The sequence below is a fragment of the Cyprinus carpio genome, chromosome B3 (assembly GCF_018340385.1).
Source record: "Cyprinus carpio isolate SPL01 chromosome B3, ASM1834038v1, whole genome shotgun sequence".
NCBI lineage: Eukaryota > Metazoa > Chordata > Actinopteri > Cypriniformes > Cyprinidae > Cyprinus > Cyprinus carpio.
In genome coordinates, this window is record NC_056599.1 from 16,292,642 (window position 1) to 16,311,771 (window position 19,130).

The 19,130-nt window shown below is 36.7% G+C and overlaps 1 protein-coding gene across 1 annotated transcript; it reads left to right on the forward strand.

Annotated features, from left to right (window-relative positions):
• Positions 1–2,001: 2,001 nt before the first annotated feature.
• LOC109064539 (guanine nucleotide-binding protein G(I)/G(S)/G(O) subunit gamma-13-like) lies at positions 2,002–7,889 on the forward strand. The gene is made up of 3 exons (XM_042719946.1): positions 2,002–2,424; positions 4,641–4,773; positions 6,681–7,889. Exons 2-3 carry the CDS (start codon positions 4,676–4,678, stop codon positions 6,784–6,786), a joined length of 204 nt encoding a protein of 67 aa, XP_042575880.1. The 5' UTR covers positions 2,002–2,424; positions 4,641–4,675; the 3' UTR covers positions 6,787–7,889.
• The last annotated feature ends 11,241 nt before the right edge of the window (positions 7,890–19,130 follow it).

Below are 19,130 nucleotides of genomic sequence, written 5' to 3' on the forward strand. Positions count from 1 at the left end.
GTGATTTCAGGTTTATGTCAAATTGTGTGCAAAAGCATCTGCAACATAATTCAAACAAACTATAGCTCAAATATGTTATGTTTCTGTTTCGCATAAATGAACAGTATTAAACAGCACGTAGTCTCAATCGTTTACAGTGTAACTTTTGGCCCTCTAGCAGTTATATAAATATAATATAAAACTGCAAGTGTTTTACAGAAGAACATTGTTTTAGCTGTGGCTCTGTTGTTCATAGATAAATGCGGTGAGAGGCACCAGTTATAAATAAATACAGGACATCTTATCAGAGAGGATGGTCAAATATATACCATTTTCTTGTTTTGTTTTTTAAATTGGTGATTCCCTAGGCTTGCCATTTTATAATGTTCAGTGGCCATTTTTTCTCATTTGTTGAACTTGTTATAAACCTTCAGCTTCACACTGTTCACAACCAGAGGCATACTTTCTCTCTGTTGTACGAATAGGACGTGAGACGCATGGGCAAATGACGTAGGCCTATATATACAATTTCCAGCAAAATTCGTCCATAGCTCGAATATGCTTCGTCCAATACAATTCATCCAATATGAATATAGCGCTGCAGGGATGACATATTTTTGTAGGCCAAAACTTCCGGTTTCATTGTACTTAAGTGAATGGTTTTTTGGTTAAATGCCTGAAATAAGATCTCTGGTTTACACAAGATCAGGTCAATTTCAAGTTTTATACATTTTTCCATTTTTCTACTACATATTGTATATATCACCAATACACCTATATGTTTTTTTTTTTTTTTTTTTTTTTGTCTTGAAAAAAGCAGTCACTGTGGCAAAATGCGGTTGTTGGGGACATTAAACATCATCAGACCAAACATGAAAACTCTGCCTCGTTGCGTTTATAAGCAATGATGACGATAAGGTCATGTGACCGTGGTGTAGTTTTAAAGCCTGCATTTTACTTTTTTCACTTCTGCCGACTGTATTTCAGCTTCAAAATTCATAAAAGTTTTGTTCACTTGTCCAAAATCCAAAAGCCAATGAAAAAATCAAATCAGTCTTATTTTTGCCATAAAAGTTGGCGCGGCCATTTGTAAATTTCATGGGACTGGCTTCCGGTTGAGCATCAATCCAGCTATTTTTAGCTCGTTTTGTTGCTTGATATTGCAAATTGGTGTGTATTACCTTGTTATTTTAATTTATTTTCTTAATTATGAACATACGTGTAGTGCAAAAAATTTTACCGTTTACTGCACATTGTTATTCTTCTCGCTATTTCCTGATAGCGGCTAATGAAACGGAAGTCTCGCCCATAGGCTTAGTCTACTTCCGTGTTTAAGGAATAAGGTGGGGTTTTTTTTGTCAAGGGATCAGGGTGATGCTAACTTCCGTGTTGGCCAACAAATATCACTAAACCATCCTATTACACATTTATTAATGTGTAGCCTAGTTGGATAAAGGTAGGGTTTGTTAGATTGATTGCACACACTAATTTATACATTTTTTATATTTTTATATAAGTGTATAGTGTAAATTTAAATGTGTTTAATAAGTGGCGTTCCAACATTGTTCATAATTTAGTAAGTTCAGTACGATTTGGAGCGAGCGCTGTTTCGCGCTAATAAGCGATGAGTGGGACATTAAAAACCCGGAGCGGATTACACAACGCTTTGAGCAGAAAAAGTTCGGTGAATCCGCGTCAAAATAGATACACACCGTTCCAGCAACAAGCAAAACTTGATATTTTGGCAGGAACTATTTTATCTGGCGGAGAGAAAATAAACAACCCACCGGCCAATTTTCTTGTTTACTGAATTGTTTTTAAACGAGAGATTCGTGCGATTTAATTAAGCACCATGACATAAATAAATCGCACAGCTAAATATTCTTATGTTTTCTTAAACAAAAACGCTTAATCTCAAATTGGAGCTCAATTTGTCCATATTAGGGCATAGATAGTGGACTAAACGTACCAGTAGAAAGCAAATGCGTATGAAAAATCTAAGCACCGACACTGACCATTCTAGCGAATAGGCAAGAGGATATCGGGCGTCCTTTTGTCTCCAACATTAGAAGAGACATTTAGACTTAAACAGCATATAGCCGCCCTCCGATCCCCCCTCCCAGACAGATTTACCCCAGCACCTCCTCTACATTGGCCCAGCAGCGGCTGAACAGCGTCCCCTCACTTTACTAGGCTGTAACCACTGCCATCAGCTCAACTTCTCCAGCATCGCTCCAGCCGTCTCTGCCGCTGCCGCCGGAGCCTATCTTCAGTCTCCCCGTCTAGTCCTTTGGCTGTCTACATCGGATACACAATCGTCCGTCGCTTTTCGTCAATTAGACACAAGCATATGTGTTTTTGATTACGCTGAGGACATTTCCCATAGATAAGAACATTCTGCACCAAAGACGGGCTTCGGGTTTTACCCAAAGATTCATCACCGAGGTAAGCGACACAAATGTGAATTCATATCGATCTCATCTTTTCCGTGATTGACTCTTGATGACAGTTGACATAACTTAATATGTTAGCGTGAAATGTTAGTTATTGATATCCATGCATTCTTATTATTTTTTAAAATTTTCATATTGTTTTTTCCACTCCCTCCATCCATCGCCGCGGTGGCTGCCAGTGATTTTGCCGGTGTTACATAAAACTTCGATTTTCAGCGTCCTGCTTTTATCCGTCCCTCTTTTTTGATTAATAAAATCATTGGGTTATTTAAACGTAGCCTATATTTACAGGAAGGAGGAATTTAAGAAGCCTGCAATCCAGCCTCAGCCTGCAGTAGCTTCCTAATAGTTTTATCTGCTCTGGGAAACCTGAATATACCCATTGGAGGTAACTGAGATACAGCAAGTCATGCTGGTCTTCATCAGATGATCATGTAGCTACAGAAATTGTGTTATCAAATTTATTGACAGATATGATTTTTCTTCTACTTTGGTTCTTTCCACACCAATGCACCAGTTAGGACACAACATATACACCTATATATGTGCTTTATAGTTTAGTAATTGTTACATTTTGAATAATTTGTAAAAAATCAAACTGAAATTTAATCCTGGCTATTTAGATGCAATGTGTTGATGACCTACATCACTGAACGACCTACATGAAGAACTTGGCTTGGGAAGTTCGTCCTGGTCCTCCATCTAAAATGTGACACTGTACTGATGAGTACACATAATATTATGAATAAACCAAAAGCATAAACCTGATGAATAGTATCATTCATTAATTTCATCTAAGATTTGATGCATCAATAATATTTGGTTCATGACTAATGGGGTTTATGGCTGGCGGCAAACTGCAGTATATTCTGGGACATTATTGATTATATTTTTGTATAGGGCATCAGTGAAGCACTGAAATCAGTGTATTTACCTTCTGGCAATAACTGATTTCTGCTACCATTGTATTGGTGCACAGTGTCACATTTAAAAAGTATTTCTTGAATATCTCCAAATGAATGATGTATTTGTGGATGGTTTGAAAGAAGTGAGAAGTTTTACAGTTTGCGAAACATCTTTTTCGCCCCCAACCATTTCTGAGCATCACGTTTGATTTGAAAACCAGCCCGATCTCCCAGATGCTCTGAGTGTGTTTAGTCTCAGATAGTGAAATCGGAGCTTTTAGAGCGAGGCTCCAGTGTCTGGCTGGTGTTGCTGGGAAGCGCTTAAAAGCCTTTATGGGATGGATGTAGAGAGGCAGCAGAACACCTTCATGCTGAACTGTCTCTGCTCTCTGGCTCTCACATGCCCTAATGCTGGACTCCTCTCAACACTCAAACTCTCCAGACTCAAACTCTGATCCCCCTTAACTCCTGCTCAGAGAGGAGGAAGCATTAGACTAGCATCTAATTACTGAAATCTTTATTTATTTGAAACCCAAATACATTCATGCAGTACATCCCAGAACAAAACGGGGAGGGGAGAAAACAGAAGATGTGCGGTTACAGTATATTAAATGTTGAAATATTTGGTCAGGTAATCTAAACTGTGGTGACATCTATTTAACTCAAATTAGGCATTAGGCATGAATTAGCCTTATAACATTAGACTACATAAAATAAAACATATTTTTTAAGAGATAGATTAGATGGAAACAGCCCTTTAAGTTAATAACCACACATTTTCACTTTTGTGAAATAAAAATACAAGAGCAGTCAAATTTTTAAAAAGAAAATTAAATTAGTGAATTAAATGCTAAATAAAAAATGAGTCAAATATACCAATAATTGCTGGAAAAGCTTAAAATAAATGATTGTGGTAGTCAAAGCAACTGAATAAACATGACAAAAAATGGTTTCTTTGTTTATTTTCCTATCATGGAACATATGCAAAGAGTTCAGCATGGGCATACAAATCACATTCATAAATCCTTAGTACATACAAATAGCGTGAGGTGCTGATTTAGCAAGATTATTAATTGCAATCCTCATCGATTGATGCAAAATCAGCTGTTCAAGATAAATCAAAATAGGCTACATTTGTATGTTACATTTCCATTTTGAGTCGGCACAATTCGCCTGTCTAAAAACTCCTTAGGGTGGCTATTGAAAGAATCACTGAGTCATGTAAAAGATCCACTAAAGCAATTTAAGTACGAGCATCTGTTTTAGGACACAATGTGCAAAACCAATCCTCTGTCTTGTTTAGGTTTAGTTTGATCACTTCCACATCAAGCCGCAGTCATGGATGAGATGGACTTGCCACAGATGAAGAAGGAGGTAGAAAGCCTCAAGTACCAGCTGGCCTTCAAACGGGAGAAATCCTCAAAGACAGTGACAGAGTGAGTGTGCTCTCTTTTGTTCTTCACACTGTGATAGTCTCTGTTCCAACCCATATATTTTACGCTGTCGCCCCACATCACAACAGAGAAGATAATGACTTCTTCTACCCTCCTTCTATTTTTGTTGCTTTTCGTCACATTATCTAGTACAGAGAAACCTAACAGCAAGTCATTAGAACATCACCCATGTATTCTGTCCTTTTATTACACAAATACTTGATTGTAATTGGTCAAAATGGCATTGACCAGTCAATGTTTTGTTATGATGACTTCTAAACTATACAGTGGTTGTTTTGACAATATATTAGTTCTATGTTCATTTCTCATATTGGTCTGTGACCTCTCTCTTTGCATACTAATGCAAATGAAGACTATAATTAATAGGAGCAATTTTTTGACTCTTTGTTGTGGGTAAAAAATTGCACTTTAAAAGGGCAATATTTCAGTAATATTTCAGTATAAACTACAGTGCAAACTAAGGTTTGGGGGTCAATACGATTTTGTAATATTTCTAAAAAAAATCTCTTATTGCACCAAAGCTGCATTTATTTGTTAAAAATGTAAAAAATATTGTGAAACAGAATTAGAATTTAAAACAGTATTTAAATTTTCTATTTTATATATTTTAAAGTGTAATTTATTCTTATGATGGCAAATCTGAATATTCAGCCGTCATTATTTCAGTCTTCAGTGTCACATGATCCTTCAGAAATCGTTTTATTTATGCTGAATTTCTTCGTAAGAAATATTTCTTCTTATTAATATTATCAATTTTGCAAACAGTTGCTTAATATATTTTTTGGAAACTGTAATGGATTTGAAAAAGAACAGTTCAAAAGAACAGCATTTATTGGAGATCTTTTTGTAATGTGAAATGTCTTTACTGTCAAATTTGAATGGTAGTGTATATGGTGAACATAAAACCTCAACAATACATATGTTGTAATGGAAGCATTAAGCTAATTTAAGTACTAGAGGTAAATATAAGTAATACAAGTAAATAATTAATATAATAATAATAAAATAGCTTCAATTAGTATTTCTTGTCTCTCTGTTTATTAATTTGGTAAATAGTCATCTAATATGAAAAAGAGATGTGCTTTTGGCCTAACTTATCCACTCACCATACCTCATAGTTCCTGTTGTGGAGAGTAATCAGTTTTGTCAGTGGAACTGTTTTCTGATTGAAAAACCCTTATGCCACCGTGAACTCGCTGCAGTTATTTCTGAATTTTCAGGTTCACCTGATGTCACAAATTAGGCTGCCCAGAGGCCAGGTCCTCTTGGTGATTGTTCAGGACAAAGCTAATGCTCTCAGATCTCTGGTGCTTTACTCTCCAATTTGAGAACATGCGTGGCCTCTTAGTCACACCTGCCACTGTCACATTACAGTGACATCTCATTTCCCTGCGTCCCAGGGCTCTCTTCCTGAAATATTCACAATGGTAATTTCTCTGTTAGAAATGACCTTTTACCGGCCAGTAGTGAACAGCCCAGTTTACACCAGCATAGTGCTTCCTTCAGTGTTATTGTGCAGTTTAGCTGAATAAGCACTTGTGGAGACATAATGTTGGGTCATGATGACTTAATTGCATCTGGGTTTGGATGGAGTCTAAGAATATCACTCTCATCTTTGACACACCATTTCTATTAATCGCCCGTGATGGATGGTGCTTCAGCAAAGAGTTCCGTGATTATCACCCTCATTTATCATTTGTTCAACATGGGTGCGATCTTGCATGGCCCTGATTCCTTAACACTCGGCATCCATGTTCAAAGTCACACGCATCCAGAGCAAATCTCTGCTCTATTTACTCCTAAATAGTACTCATTTTTGCACCAGATGTGAGGTTTGTTACTTTAAATAGATTACGCAGTTAGCATTGTGTCTTTCTTCCTCTTCTCAGCCTGGTGAAGTGGATCGACGAGTGTGTGCCTGAGGACCCTTTCCTGAATCCTGAGCTGATGAAGAACAATCCATGGGTGGAGAAGGGCAAGTGTGTGCTTCTATAAAAGAGTAGCAGCAGCAGCAACAGCAGCAGCGGTCGCCCCAGCCCTTCGTCTGAGCCTCCACCAGCCTGACAGGATTACACAGCGCTTGCTCTTTCTGTTTCATTCCCTCACCATGAATGTACAGCAGTTTAGCATCCACTGCACAACTAAAAAAACACACTCGCACACACATTAGCTCTATATAGTCACTTGCAGAATTTGACATGCATTACTATGATATTTATAACCATCAATATATCTTTATATGCAGTTAGTGGAATTTCTCTTGCCTATTCGACTTCAGTGTTGTCGCCGCTGCTTGCATGCTTGATCTTGAGTTCAAGCATGTAGTGTCGACATGGAAATGCCAGAAAAGGCCTGTTAGACAACATACCGCATGACAGAGGCGAAAAGAAATGGCAAAAGAATGGCTCAAAAAGGCGAAAGCAGCAAATCTGTGAGTTTCCCTCTGTTACGCAGCATGTTGAGTTCTCCTGCAGGCCTGTGCACTATTTACACCACACTCAACACTCTCACTTACAGACATTTTTAAACATGTACAGATCGTTCTAATTTATTAACTTATTTATGAGCATTAATTTATTTATTTATGGTTTGATTCACTACCGAAGCTGTCGGCGCCGACTGCTTTAGAAGCTACAATGGACCAGCTGTTGTTCAACTGCAGCCTTCCTTCCTTGAAAGCTAAAGGATAAAAAAAAAATCGCATCTTGCCAGGTCACCATCGAATACTGCCTTGTACACAATTTCCTTAAAAAGAATGTATGTGTGTTGTGAGGGACTTGTAAACCATCAGCACCCTTAAGCATTGAATGGATATGCAAACGGAGAGGTTGTGCACTGGCCAAGGCTTCTTTTTTTCTTAGATTAATCTGCACTTATGGCAAAGACGTGGGGTTGATTTATGACTTTTGATTTGTTCATGTTTTTATATATTCAAACAGTAGAAACCTGTCTAATTATCTAGAGGTGTGTTACATATGAGAATGCTTTAAGAAAATATGCATAAGATCAAGTACTAGTTTAATAAAAAGCAATAAGCGATTACATTTTTTATTGAATGTTTTACAAAACATCTTATTGAATAAAGTAGAGGATTTTTAGACAGGTTTAATGTCATTTGTGTGTTTCAATTGGGTGTGTGTCATGGGTTTGGCAAGTTTTTGTTTACATAATAACAATTACTGATTACAGTAACAATATAACACATTAATTTAGTTTTAGAGTGTACTAATACAATAGTAAATTATGATAAAGAAAACAAAACAATAATTAATCATGTCCCTTCACCCCATTATGGATCCCTGCACATGATATGCAGGGAAAATAAAAACACATTATTGTCGCCATGAATTAAGAGTTTGTTCTCATTAATTAATGTAAAAAGAAAAAAAATCACCACTTTGTACTAATTTGTTCCCTCATTTGAGTTAAATCATGCCATGATTGAAACCAGTAACAAATTACTACATCATGGCCACAGTTTAACCAAAATGAGGGAACAAATTAATAAAACATGGCCACAAATTAATAAGTTGTGGGAGCAATTTCTTCATTTGTGGCCACAATATCTATTTTTCTGCAAGCAGCCATATACAGGGTTTCTTACTGTAAGAGCCAAAAAAGCTTGAATGGTCACCTTTATGCTTTTGCAAGCTAAAGAATAAGGGAAGCAAAATAGCTTTAGACAACTGAATAGTTTGTCTTAGAAACACAACACTCATGGCTTGAAATGCTGAAAAACAGCAGGACTGCACAACAGCTGCATGTTTACACAGACCAACAATTAAAAAATATCAGACAATAAACAAGAATGTTTCTCGTGTGAACAGCTTGACAGACTTGATTGAACGACTGCTGTTGACTGTAGGCAGGTCATAGGATTATCTTCTATGATATTTAAATAAGAACAATAGACTGACTTCTTCACATGTAATCTAATGTTGTCAAAAGATCTTTTTTTGATGGCTTTTCTTAACAAATATTACATTAAAATTTATACATTTTATAGATGCTTTTATCAAAGGCAACTTAAAAATGAGGAATACAAGCAATTCATCCTAAACAATCGTTTTTCCCCCCCGTCCTACTGAGAGAGACGCCTGTCTTTTAACAGATCTGGTACCTCTTTTGTAAAAGTAAGCCATAACACAGCTTTGGTACAACAAGACCACTAGCACAATGAGCACAGTCTGTCATCTTCTGATCTGCATTCCCAAATCACTGCATTACAAGCTCATTCTCAGCTAAATAATGAAACACATGAGGGTCTTTTTCTCCCAACTAAGGGAATCTGCATTTTTTTTCCCACTAAGGGAAAGAATGTAGCTCTTCTTTTCATATACTTTGACTTCACTCTGTCCAGACCTATCAGTGTATTGCAAGTGAAACTTTACCAGGCATTATAATCGAAGCCAGTGCATCTTTATGCACTTAATAGACCTGTGCGTATCGGACCGTACAGCAGTCACCCTTTTACCAAACACAGATGCCATGAGTGGTTCTGGGGACCATGAGACTAATGCAGTGGATAATGGCTCACTCTCTAAGATTAAGATTGGTAATCCTGATGCCCATTGCCTAGCCACACATTCACATGATTGCTCTCTACGCCGGTTGAACCCATAGCAGATGACACTCTAATCTGCCCAAAATAATCCACTCTCTCAGCCCTGCCACAAATCTCCATTTCTAAATACATATGGGATCACACTGACCAATACTCTGCTTAAATATACACATCTGAGGTAAAGTGCTACTCTGACACAATGACCGTGAATCTGCATCATGGCAAAGCTTAATGCCTCTTTAATCTAAATACGGCAAATGCATGAATTTGAACCTTATATCTGGATCTGAAATGGGGATTTATGCTAAGAAGGGCATATATGGACCATGAATGGACACGTCACAGGAGAGAATAAATGATGGGTCTTGGCTTGTAAAACCACTTGCTGCTCTAAACACTCTTGCTGTTCTCCTTTGAGAATCTAAAATAGATGTGTTGTGAGAAGAGAACAATCTCAGAGTGTAAAAGTGGGATCCAGACAGTATTTTAACATCACATAGGTCCGGTTCAAATAAGGATAGTGGTCACCAGGGTATGTGATCATTTAAACAGACTTAGTGTCAAATTTATGAATATAATTTTATTTTTAACCACAAGGCAGTGCTAATCTAACCTTTTAGCTCATGCATGACCATGTCTTAAGAACATGATGAACTAAATATTACTGAACTAGGCAAATATGTATGTCAAGTCCATTATCAATGCAAAAGAAACAACATTTTAAAGAAACAACTCAAACTTCCTTTTTTCTAGGTCATTAGTTGATGTTTACATATTAATCATTATTCTCAAAAACATTTTATATATAATTGTATATATATATATATATATATACATATATATATATATATATATATATATATATATATATATATATATATATACTATGTGTGTCTATACACACACACACACACATATATATACATACATTTTCATACAAATAAATATTGTGGAGTTGCACAATTTTGTTCACATTTTAATAAGCAGCAGTTTTTTTAAAGAAATAATAATAAATGACTATGCAAGACTTTATAATTAATTATAAGCTATATAGCTATTCTTATTATTAAGTTTTTTTCTTCATTATAATATCAGGGCAGCTGTGTCACTTTTTTTACATTGTCCCTAAAAATATATATATAAAATAATTTTTCATTAAAAATTTAAAACATTTTCATCATTGATGAGAGGTTTAATCAAATCATTTTATGAATAAACAGTTTTTTTAATTATTGGAGAGGACAAAAAAATCTAAAAAAACAAACAGATAAATGTAAGAAAGAAATACAGTTTTTAATGTCACTGGTCTGCTTGTATGCAGTATAGGTAACACCAACTGATCTCTCATTAACCTGATTTCCAGGGCCTATATCTCTACTTCAGGCTCCATGAGTAGTTCATTTAAGAGTAGGACTTGAAGTGTTCATTCTGGTACCGGGGTTGAGAGATGGACAACAGCAATGAGCAAGTAGGCTTCCTGAGACTTAATATATGTAAAGTAGAGTGTATGCATGCAGTGTGTGGCCATTTATGAGCCATTTCTGTCACTGCAGCCTGGCTCTTGTACCCTGCCAAAGGCAACTGATCCACTTCTGTCAGTGCACTCTTATATAGTCAACCTACACATATATTTTAGCGCTGTCAAACACCTGCACACTTCACTCCATTTGCCTGAGCGCCCAGGGAGACGGGTCAAGCCGAGGCCATGCTTCATTTCCTCAAATGAGGACAGTGCAAAGATACTGGAGACACCCATTTTTTCCCTCTCCCCTCTAAACTCTTCTGTTTCCGCGCCCTGGGCTAATTGGAATCGGCTGAGTGTAAATTGAATGAGTGGAGATGTGTATTGGGATTGTGATCTTTGGCCCACTTTTGGCACATGTGCAAACGTGCTCTAAGAGGAAAATGTATAGTTCTAATGCTGCTAATGAACGGCAGTCTGATCGTACGCTGAACCTGAGAGAGAGGTTTGTGTCCTCGCAGCTCAGAATCAGCCATTTTACAAGGCAAGCAAAAACAAACTCGAGCACGGCTGCCCATTATTCCATTGTGGTGTCATTACATGGCCGAGTTAACCCCAGTGGGCCTGCTGTGTTTGCACAACGATCAGGCTGAACTGCTCAAGAGGGACTGAACGCCTCTTATTCCACTCTGTGTGACGTGGCCACTCCTACTATCTCTCAGGCTACCGATATGAAAACACGTACAGTGTGAGTCTTTTGTTAATAAGCAAAAAGCATCATCCTTCTAAGTCGTGCATGAATGCTGTCACTGCCATCCCTCCTTCAGACAACAGGCAGTGACAGGAAGTATGTGCTGTGACGTGCCTGTGTGCCCCAGCGGTCCCTCTTTAGGAGATTAAAGCCCCCAGCTGACAGCCCTTTAATCTCTGGTGCTTTGTTAGCAGACCATGTGGTGTAGAAGCAGCAGTGCCTTATGGGGAATAGGTCTGGGACGAAGTCATCCACAACATTTCACATCATCAGCAGCTGTGATAGAGGTAAAATCATCAAATGTTAGCATAAATATTAATCGCTAAACTCACAGGGACCTAAAACATCTTCTTGACTATTTTTTGCCACGGTCAACATTTTAAGTATGTTACACAGTCCACGGGAGATTCCAAACCGTGCACATCATCCGTGTGGCCGCTAAGACTGACGGCAGCTGTATATGCTGTATGTCTTACTGTGGAAAAATACTGACTCACTCTAACTGACTGTGTGACTTAAGGAGAGGGAGCGGCACTCAGGGAATTCCATGGCAACATGCTGACCGAGAGACGACTAGAGAGATTCTAGAAATATTCCAAAAGAAGAAATACAGGGTACATGCTTTAAGACCACAGTCTCCCTTTTATAGCGCTCTCCTGTGTGCTCCCAACAGTGGGAGATTTGCCAGTGCACTGATGTTTATGGCAAGATAATAAGACTGCATTCTTTGATTCTGTGTTGTTCTCTTGCAAGATATTCTTTTAAAGCATTCGAATTAATTTCCAGTTGGGTTTAAAACGTAGTGAAGTGGAGCATACAAATGGTTGTTGATTATTAATAAATCTAAGAGGAAATACAGTGCAGAGTGAATGCACAGCTGAAATAAAATATTTAGTGGGAACGTTTTAAATGCATGCTTAAGAAGATGCCACCCACAGTGCAAAAACCTACAAAACACAGAAATACACAAACCATCAGATTACAGTAGGATCCAAAATTCACAAGATGGGGCCCCCATAATTCTAAATATGGGAGCAAAATTAATATATAAAATAGTGTATACACACTAGCATTCAAATGTTTGGGGACTGTAGAATTTTTAATGTTTCTTATGCTCTAAACAAGGCTGTATTTATTTGAACAACACTCTCAGAAGAAAAGGTACACAATTACATTCTGACACTGCGTGAGAGTCATAACATCAGACACATAGATTTCTTTCCCCATCCAACCTGGTGAGATCTACTGTGCATACTATAGATAATGCCACTTCTCTTTGTCAGTTTTGTTCTCTCTTGCTCCATCCCTTAGGTCTAATTAACCAGCTCAGGCTCAGCAAAGCGCAGTCAGCCAATTCAAAGGCATTAACAATTCATGGACAGCCATCACAGAAATAACCAGACCTTCTTTCCATTTGCCTCTGGATGGGGGAGGGTGGGTCAGGCAGGTCCCTGGTAGAGAGCGGTATAGGTCCATCCTGTAATCGGTTCGCTTTCTCCTCTGGTAGCATCCTTTTGCTTGATCCCATGAGGTTGCATATGCTGGAACACTTTTATGAAACTGGAACTCTGCCATAGAGATTGAATGATGCACAGTGAGATAGAGTTCCTTCTGCACCATCAGAGAAGGCCCATCAACATCTTTATGGCTCATTAGAAATCATATTTACTTTTGCTATAATAGCAGACACATTTTAAAGTGGTAGTTCGTTCAAATATGAAAATTCTGTCATTATTTACTCACCCTTGTGTTGCTGCAAGCCCATTGTAATGTCTAAGAAAGTCATACATGTTCAGAAAGACACTGATGATGACATAAATGCAGTGTTCGAATGGGGGGGGGGGGTCTTTGACCTCCCATAAGCATTAAGGAACCCCCATAACACCCAAAATATATACTTGGGGAGTCCCCTGTTTTTTCAACAAAACTTTAATACTTAAAATGAAGTTTTGATTGCTGTATTAAATTTAGACCTGCTTATGTTACATCCTATTTTATTTTTACGCGTTTCTACAGCGTTGCTCATTATAACCAATCACACACGATTCTGTTGAGCTTAGAAATGCAGTAGCCAATCAGAGGCGTTCAGATTAGTCATCGCAGAAATCCAGAGTTTTGTTCTGACTGAAACTCGCGACTCCCCTCACCATAAGTAACAAAGTGCCGATGTACGTACGATGTAAGTTAGAGATTCATTAATCATACCTTGTATGGACAGCTTCATTTATTATAAGAGGAGCTGAGCGCTTAAACACTAGCTAGACTGAATGCTCATTTAAAGGGTGTTCCTTCACTGCATTATTCAATATAGCTAATGAAATGCGTTTAGAATGCTCCCAAAATTCAAGATATGGGGGTAGAAAATGTATATATTTATATCATATCATATGGGTGATCAATATCACACGAGTGCCATTTTTTCGCAAAAAATCACAAATGTGATATTGATTTTATACAACAGTTTAATAAACAATAAGTTAATATTAGGAGACTTACAGTTTAGACACCATATTGCCTATTTTTATTTTTTTTGCTCCAACAAAAATGGTTCCAAACAAAGCAACAGCACTGTTTTGGGTCTCCGAAAAGCATGACAGTTGTTGTGTTCGAAATGCCATATTTCTGCAGTATCCAAGTATGTATGTTGTGCATATTGTGCAAATTTTCTGTATGCATGAAATACCCGGATGACCTACTATATTTACCAGAACCTGCTGAATATAACTCAAGTACACTGAAATCAGTACAGAAGCTGTGTTCAGAATGGCATACTACCACACCTCCTACTATATTACAGTATGCTGTGAGTATACTGTGAATAGTAAGTGAATGTTCTGTATGCATGGAATGCCCGGATTAACTGTTACATTTGCTGAAATTTGATGTAGCCTATGCATCTGAAGAGACTGCACGGGATACTGTTTCCCAGAATGCAACGCGCTCCATGTAATGTTTCATCTTCAAACGCGTGAGTGAACTGGAGGCTGGGAATAGTAATTATAAATGTAACACTTTTATACATATAAATACATGTTACTGTAAACTACAAACTATCACTGTGTATCTAAAAACAATTCAATTCCGCTGTAAAGCAGCTCTAAAAAGAAACGGAATGAAAGGACAAATAGACCAATTTGTTGGCAGAGACTATTTACATGAACTCCACCCATCAATCCCTGACTGCGATAAACAGCAATGCAAAAGATGCCCACTTGTCTGTAGTATCAGTGGCGCAGAGTAAAAGATCTGTGATTGATTTTGACACGATCGACCCGAGTTCAAGGCCGCCGTTTACTAAGCTTGTTCTTCTCCTTTTCCCATCACAGATCAGATCAGATTAGAAAGGCATTTATTTTTTAATAAAAATAAAGTATATATTTGAAAATGTTTAAATAAAACGTCTCATTAATGGTACAGTGTTATTAGGTGGTTAGCGGTATATGTGTAGGGAGGTTGTTGTCTCAATAAAGTGGCATTCATTTAATAATATTTTTAAGTATGATCATTTAAACTCACTGTTATTGCATACTGTTTTATAATGTACTACAGTACTGAAATATAAATATCTAACACTACTATTTACACAATTATTATTAGTTCTGTCCAGTATGTAAAGTTCATTAATTATGAAATGAGTTCAGTTGGGCAATATAGCATTGTTTATTATGAATCCTTAATTAACAAGCCTTTGTAAAAAAGAATGATTAGCACATTTATTTGTGAGGTAACAACCTCAGCAGCTGTGCTGAATTAATGTTTTGTCATGTGACAACACTTTAGCATACTACTCTAAAAATGTGTTGCTTATTGTATACTGTTTTACACACTATTCTTTAAAAAATAGTAGTCAGTATACACCAGTAAGCAGTAAGCAAGTATGCCATTTCGAACACAGCCAGTGTTTCCTTCCTGAATGAATGAACTGTAGTCAGTATACACCAGTAAGCAGTAAGCAAGTATGCCATTTCGAACACAGCCAGTGTTTCCTTCCTGGAATGTGCAAAATATTAATAGTTGAAAACAAAATTTGAGGGATCATGAAAATTCATTGTTTTTTTTTTTTTTTAGTTCTGTCCAGGAGTAAGCAAGTATGCCATTTCGAACACAGCCAGTGTTTCCTTCCTGAATGAATGAACTGTGTAAATGATTCAGTTCAGTCGCAATGAGTTTTTTATATTTTTTAATCATTTCAAATATCAGTATTCAACGTTTTAGGATTAAAATATAAAAACATTATTTATGCATTTGTAACTGCAGGTTAAATGCATTCATGTCCTGTATTAAACAGTGTGTAAACACCTCTTCAGATGCAGCTTCTGTGTTTCCTCTGCATTGCATGAATTTTGTTGATAATGATTTTATTTGTTTGGTAACAGCCCCAAATGTCTTATTATTGTAATTGACTTTATTGATTTAATGTAAGAATTTGACACACAAAAATGGTTTTACAAAGGTAAAAAAATGCCCATAAAGGGTAAAAATCATTTTAAACTTGTTGGAAAAGATTCATTTCTGTCACTGATGTGAATAGACCACCACACAGTTGTAAGTTGTCCACGGCAGTCCTGCAGCGCAACACACTCAGCAAAGTATTGTCTGATTATCAATCGTTAACATTATAAAATTCCAGAAAATATAGAGATATATTTTTTTTGTCAACATCACACACCCCAAGGCTACATATTTAATTCTTCTTTGCGCAGTGATTGTTAGGTAAACCTAATTTACCGATCATTGTAAAATAATCTATTATCTTAGAATTAGGTTCTCAACGATAAATAGGACAAGACAAAAAATATGCATCATATGTATATAAAGTTTTTTTTTAATCTGTTTTTTATTTTTATTTGTTTATTTATTTATTTGTGAAGGGGGTGGAGGTGGTCATTTTTTATTGAACTATTTCGCTTTTAGTTAATTGTAAAAACACAAACCCATTTCAACGTAACATAATATATATTAGTATACAAAATATCCTAAAATATAAAATACTATATAAATTAGCCCAATCATTATAATGTGGGCTGTATATAAATACTGAGTTCTGATAGCTCATGTCAAAAAAACATATTTTTCACACAAACAAATATGGAGGTCTGCATTTAACGCAAGATTTATGCCTCAACTTCTGGCATCTCCCAGTCCAGAGAAAGCTGCTCAATAAAACATTGCTGTCATGGTAAAACTTTAATGGCTGTCTTCGAGCATTAACCCACATGAACACACATTTAGGGCATCTTTTCTGCATAAGCCTTAGTTGAAAGCACCCGCCACCCCACCTCCCCACTCCTAAAATCACCAGAGAAGATTTAACAGTCATTTAGCAAATAGAGCTCCCCAGCCCAGATCAAAAAGCATTATATCTGTTCAAATGGTGTCATGGATGACTGTGTATTAACCCTTCAACATGTCAGGTGGATGTGGTGTCTATATAAATTATCTTTATAAATCATCCACGTTGTACAAGGTTGTTGCTCTTAGCTACAGTAAACACATACAATGGTCTACCTTGGATATTCATTTAAAATGAGAGTTTTGTATTTAATAGATAATTCACAATTTGTTACTTACCTCATGACATTCAAAACCCAGATTTTTTTTTACTTCCATGGTGAATATTCTAAGAATTTTCTTTCTTGGAAATCTCTTTCTATTGTTGTATATGAGAGAGAGAGAGAGAGAGAGAGAGAGAGAGAGAGAGAGAGAGAGAGAGAGAGAGAGAGAGAGAGAACCCCTTATTTAGAATCGTTATTTATTGACAATATTCCCCTCTTCTGTATCTCCCAAATCAAATATGGCACCATTGAGGTCAACGAGGTTTGGTCACGAGACACATGGGAACCAATTACGTTTAGCGTGAACGGTGTTTGGGACCATTTTTGTAGTACATGTAGCTGTTGTAGTCCATTTCAGAGCTTCGTCTTTGAGGAAAATTATCAAAGTATAATAAGTTACATAGTGGCAGAATTTTCATTTTGGTTTAACTACTAATTTAAGCAAATATAAAGAGATAAAACTGTTCCTTTAATTAAGCACGTTCACATGAACGCATTGTTCCATGTTGTGTATTTTATGAATTTTTTTTTTTGTGTATATATTTAAGTGAGATTAGTGGACACCCCACATCCACTGAGTCAAAGACAGTGAGAGATTAAGCGCTAATCTGATGATGGGGCACTCCCGTCAAATACAATAAAGCAAAATAGATCTCCTTTTTATTGAAGGCTGTTGATTAAAACAGCTTACCTCACCACACAAAAGCACCATGATCCTAGAAATCCACTGAGTCCTTGCTCCTATAATGTCTTAAACACTTTAGACTAGAGCATAGCCAAATTAATGGAGGCCATTTACTTAGAAACTCACGTATTTGTATCCATTTATTAAATTGATAGTGTGTTGGTTCAATCATTTTGAATTAAAATAATTTTTAGATTTAGGCTACGTTAAAAAATCTCTTTTGTATATAGTTTTTTTATTCTTTTAATGGCACATAATGGAAATCAGTAGGGGTCTTAAAATCACTAATATCTTGTGTTTCTTATTCCTGTTTGACAATGTCATGATATTAGCTCTATAAAATTTTCTCTGTCTCTTTCCCTCACCTACACACACACACACACACACTCTATAAAATTTTCTCTGTCTCTTTCCCTCACCTACACACACACACACACACACACATGCATACATATGCTGGCTTCATAAGACTTTGTTACATCACAGTGGAGGCTGCAGGATTTCAACAAAGTAGAAGTCTGCCCTCCATCGTCCTGTTCCCTGTAAATATCCACAGATCACAGTCAGCGGCCACATTCAATTTAATGATGAAAGATGAAGCAACTCATTCTAGAAATGATATAAACACATAATTTGACGACATAGAGCAATACAGAACTTTACTGGCTTAAATTTGTATAAATAAGATCTTGTAATAAATATGAATCATTTACAAGGTTCATGGGCTTCAAAATCATTACATGCAATTTGTTGAATATTATGTATGAAATTCATCTACATTTTGTGGTAAAAGGGCACATAAATCACACACAAATCTCTTAAAAGAAGCATACATCTCATAAATTATGCACAAATCTCTTAAAAGTCTGAATGTTTTGACAAAAGAATTACAGATCAGCCAATCACAATCATTCCTTTTACATTTACAACAATTACTATTTTTCATTTTTCACTGGTTTACATCCAAAGGCACCCACCTTCCTCGAGCTGAATAGATTAGTTGTGCTGGTTTGATTGAGCAGGGATTTTTTTTTTTTTTTCACAAGTTCTAATATAATAGTGATTCTTTCTGGCTGACACGATACGATGCAATGATGACTTCTGTATGACTAATTCCTCTCCCTCGGGCTGGAATGGAAACACAAGGTTGTCCTATGAGGCGAGAAATCTCAGAGCTGCACAGTCCTCCGCCTCCTCCAAATGTGGTAAAATATGATTCACCATTCAGATCTCCAGAGCTGGATCTATTCTTGGAGTCTTAGTCTTGTGCATAAAGCAAAAACTTAAAAGAAACGCTGGAGCCGCCTGTGTCTCCACATCCC

Excerpts from the sequence above, each read along its gene's own strand:
- LOC109064539 (XM_042719946.1), top strand. The coding sequence starts at position 4,676 with ATGGATGAGATGGACTTGCCACAGATGAAGAAGGAGGTAGAAAGCCTC. Across the intron at positions 4,774-6,680 it reads TCCTCAAAGACAGTGACAGA|CCTGGTGAAGTGGATCGACG; the intron begins GTGAGTGTGCTC and ends TCCTCTTCTCAG.